The sequence below is a fragment of the Rhagoletis pomonella genome, unplaced genomic scaffold (assembly GCF_013731165.1).
Source record: "Rhagoletis pomonella isolate Grant_MI unplaced genomic scaffold, Rhpom_1.0 Rhpom_scaffold_00006, whole genome shotgun sequence".
NCBI classification, from domain to species: domain Eukaryota; kingdom Metazoa; phylum Arthropoda; class Insecta; order Diptera; family Tephritidae; genus Rhagoletis; species Rhagoletis pomonella.
The window spans coordinates 32,141,960-32,145,725 of NW_023458560.1; the positions used below are offsets into that span (position 1 = coordinate 32,141,960).

General features: G+C 47.6%; 1 protein-coding gene across 1 annotated transcript in view; it reads right to left on the reverse strand.

Annotated features, from left to right (window-relative positions):
* The window catches only part of LOC118741869 (nesprin-1-like), a 19,640-nt gene extending 17,526 nt beyond the window's left edge, over positions 1-2,114 (reverse strand). The window contains exon 1 of the mRNA XM_036473845.1: positions 1,770-2,114. Within this exon, the coding sequence (XP_036329738.1) occupies positions 1,770-2,114 (345 nt within the window). The remainder of the gene's footprint in view (positions 1-1,769) is intronic.
* Between the last annotated feature and the right edge of the window lie 1,652 nt (positions 2,115-3,766).

Consider the following 3,766-nt stretch of genomic DNA (forward strand, 5'->3'; position numbering starts at 1 on the left):
ACTTTAGTGAGCCTCTCGGAGATAAGTAGCTTACAGGTTTGCAAGGGAATTCCTATTTCGTCATTTATATCCTCAAAAGGAAGTTTCGTGCCAAGTCGCGCCAGTTCGTCGGCCTTACAATTCCCCTCTATGCCGCAGTGTCCCGGAACCCATATTACCTTTGGGCGAAATGACTCAGCCATCTCGTTAAGAGATGCACGGCATTTCATGGCTACCATGGAGGTTGTCGACTGCTTCGTGAGGGACTTTATTGCCGCCTGGCTGTCAGTGAAGATGTAGATATCAACTTGGGGTATCATATCACACTTTACCAGTTTCGTGGCCCTGTCGATTGCCATCAGTTCAGCCTGAAAAACGCTACAGTGGTCCGGGAGACGAAAGCTGAGGGAGATTCCCAGGTGATGGGAATATACACCTCCTCCAACCCTACCCTCGAGCTTTGAGCCATCTGTGTATACATGGATGGACTCTCCACTACTTACAGCGTCATGCTTCCACTCTTCCCTTGAGGGTAGGAGGGTCGCGAACGCTGTAGCGGGTGCAGGTTCCGGAAGTGCATAGTCCACCAATCCGGGTAGCCCCGGAACTTCCGTTAATATTCTACCGTGACCATAACTGGTATTTGACCACTTATTTAGAGTATTCATTCGAATTGCCGCGCCACTTGCGACTTGTTTGGCATGTAGGTCCACCGGAAGAAAATTCAGTAGGGCATACAGTGCCTTGGATGGTGTTGTTCTCATCGCACCAGTTATGAGTGTGGACGCAAGCCTTTGAACCTTGTCCATTTTTTTGAAGTTTACCCCTTTCCCAAGGGCGTTCCACCATACCACTATACCGTGATAGAGAATTGGCCTAACCACCGCCGTGTATAGCCAGTGTATTATTTTGGGTTCCATCCCCCATTTTTTCCCTATTGCTCTGCTGCAGGAATATAGTGCCACTGTTGCTTTGCGCACTCTATCTGCAACGTTGGGCCCCCAGTTTAGTTTCCTATCTACTATGAGACCTAGATATTTGGTCTCTTCCTTTATTGCGAGGGTATTGCCCTCTAGGGTTATGTTCCCGAGATCAGGTATCTTGTGCTTCCTGGTGAACAGCACAAGGTCTGTTTTTTCAGGATTCACTCCCAGTCCTCGCCTGTTACACCACAGGGATAGTTTGTTGAGGGATCTTTGGATCAGATCTGTCAATGTTGAAAGATGTTTACCCGAGATAGCTATTACAATATCGTCGGCGTATGCAATTATCTGACCGCCAATGTCTTCAAGTTCCCGAAGAAGGCTGTCTACTGCTATATTCCACAGGAGCGGTGATATTACTCCCCCCTGGGGTGTACCCCTGACGGGGAACCTTTTTATAACTGATTCACCTAATCCTGCGCTTATTTCTCGGCCGATTAACATTCGTTCAATAAATGAGGTTAGTGAATTGCTTACTCCCAGATTTATCAGATATGAGATAATCGCTGCAGGAGATACATTGTTGAAAGCACCCTCGATGTCCAGGAAGGCCGCGAGGGTGTATTCTTTGTAATAAAGTGATCTTTCAATTGTGTGCACTAAAGAATGGAGTGCTGTTTCGACTGATCTCCCTTTGTTGTAGGCATGCTGGGCTGCCGAAAGTTTGCTGCCCACCTTGTATCTAATGTGCCCATCTATTATTCTCTCTAGAGATTTCAACAGGAAAGACGACAGACTAATTGGTCTGAAGTCTTTTGGTCTCGTGTGTGTAGTTTTCCCTGCCTTGGGAATGAAAACTACTCTTACCTCCTCCCATTTGTGGGGTATATAATTCATTCGTAACACTGCTTCAAAGACTGGTACGAGTATGGGTGCAATCATTCCTGCTGTATGCTGTAGGTCAGCGGGAATAATGCCGTCTGGTCCCGGAGATTTAAACGGTTGGAAGCTGCTAATAGCATGCTTTATGTTCTCCTCGGTTATGATATTCGCTGGAATGTCATCATGGTTGCCTATGATTCGGGTATTTGTGACTCTACTGTGGAGGCAACCCGGAAAGTGCGTCTGTACAAGAAGCTCTAGAGTTTCTTCGCTGCTAGTTGTCCAATCACCATCCTCCTTGATGAGATAGCTAATATTGCTGGGACTCATAGATAGTATTTTGCGCAGTCTGCTGGCCTCCGAAGTACTTTCTATCTTCTGACAGAAGTTCCTCCATGAGGAGCGCTTAGCGTCTCTTATTGCATACTTAAATCGGCGTTGCCAATCTTTAAATTCACTCCAAGAGTTGGATCTCTTAGCTTCATTAAATTTTGATCTGCATTCCCTTCTGAGGGTTGCAATTTCAGTGGACCACCATGGAGGTTTTGGTTTCCTACTTGTTGCCCTGATTGGGCAGGCTGATTTTGCTGCACGATGAAATGCTTTAGTTATATCGTTTACGACGTTATCAAGTTGATGTTCCGAGTTTATTTGATTTGTGAGGCCGGAAATATTATTAGAAAATATTGTTTCAAATTTTTTCCAATTTGTTTTTCTGCGGTTTAAGACCGCTTGTTGTTTTCTTACTGGTACGTATAGGTTATAAACGACGTACATGTGATCCGAAAAGGAGTTGTCTTTTGAGACTCTCCAGTCATTCAAGAGTTCTGCCCCCTGCTCATTGACACATGTAATGTCAAGGACCTCCCTTCTAACAGACGTCACAAAGGTAGGGGTATCACCTACGTTGCTAACCTGTAAGTTATTGCACATAATGAATTCGAATATCGACTCACCGCGTTCATTTGTATCTGAGCTGCCCCATATGTGATGATGGGCATTCGCGTCCGCTCCTATGACCATCGGAGTGCCGCGTCTAGAGGCCTCCATTACCGCGCTCCTTAAGGATTGTGGTGGAGGTAATGTTTCTGCGTCGTGGGCCATATATGTGGAAGCCAGCCAAATAGACATTCCGCCTGATTCCACTGCTATGATGACGTTGTCCGCATCGCTAAACTGTATCAAGAGAAATGCATTAATACACTTTTTTATCAATATGCACGACCTGGGTTTACCTTTGTCAGTTACATAGAACAGCTTGTATCCCTTCATATTCAATCCACAAACCCGATCTTTTATGACCCAAGGCTCCTGGATGAGTGCGATCTCCTCTTCTCTTTCGGCGAGACGGAGGAGAAGTGCGGCTGGGGCCGCCTTGCAGTGGTGGAGATTAATCTGAACTATCCCCACCATCAGTTTCGCGTGCTGCTGCTGGACAGCCAACCACAGTCCGGTTGACGTCCTCTTCGTCAGAAAGGGGGAGGATATCCTCCCCTTCTCCTTCCACCATGGTGTCGGAAAAGTCGGAGTGGTCCCCCGCCCCCTCTTCTAGAGTCACCCTCTCGAAGAGTTCGCCGACCATTCCGGAGGTGGATGCCACTTCGTCGTCAGTAGCACTTTCCACTGCGCTCGCTTCGTCGGTAGGGTGTTGTTTCCCTGACACGTCCTGCCGATAAACATGGAGGTTCAAGGCTTGGAAGCCATAATTTATCCTCCAGTTTTGGTTGGCTAGCGGTTCTACTGATTCCTCGTTGAGGACTATTACCGCTAACCTTCGCTTGCCATCGATATCGCCTATCTTTGCTACCTTCCAGTCGTGGGTGGGTAGCTCGGGGTTGCCCATACGTATCCATTCCAGCACTTCCTGTGGGTCGGTGTGGAAGTCTGGAATCCAGGCCCTGGATCTGGGCCGATTGGGAATGTCTTCCCGCTTTATCGCCTCAAGGCGTGCACCCGGCCAGACCTCGCCTACGCGACTGATG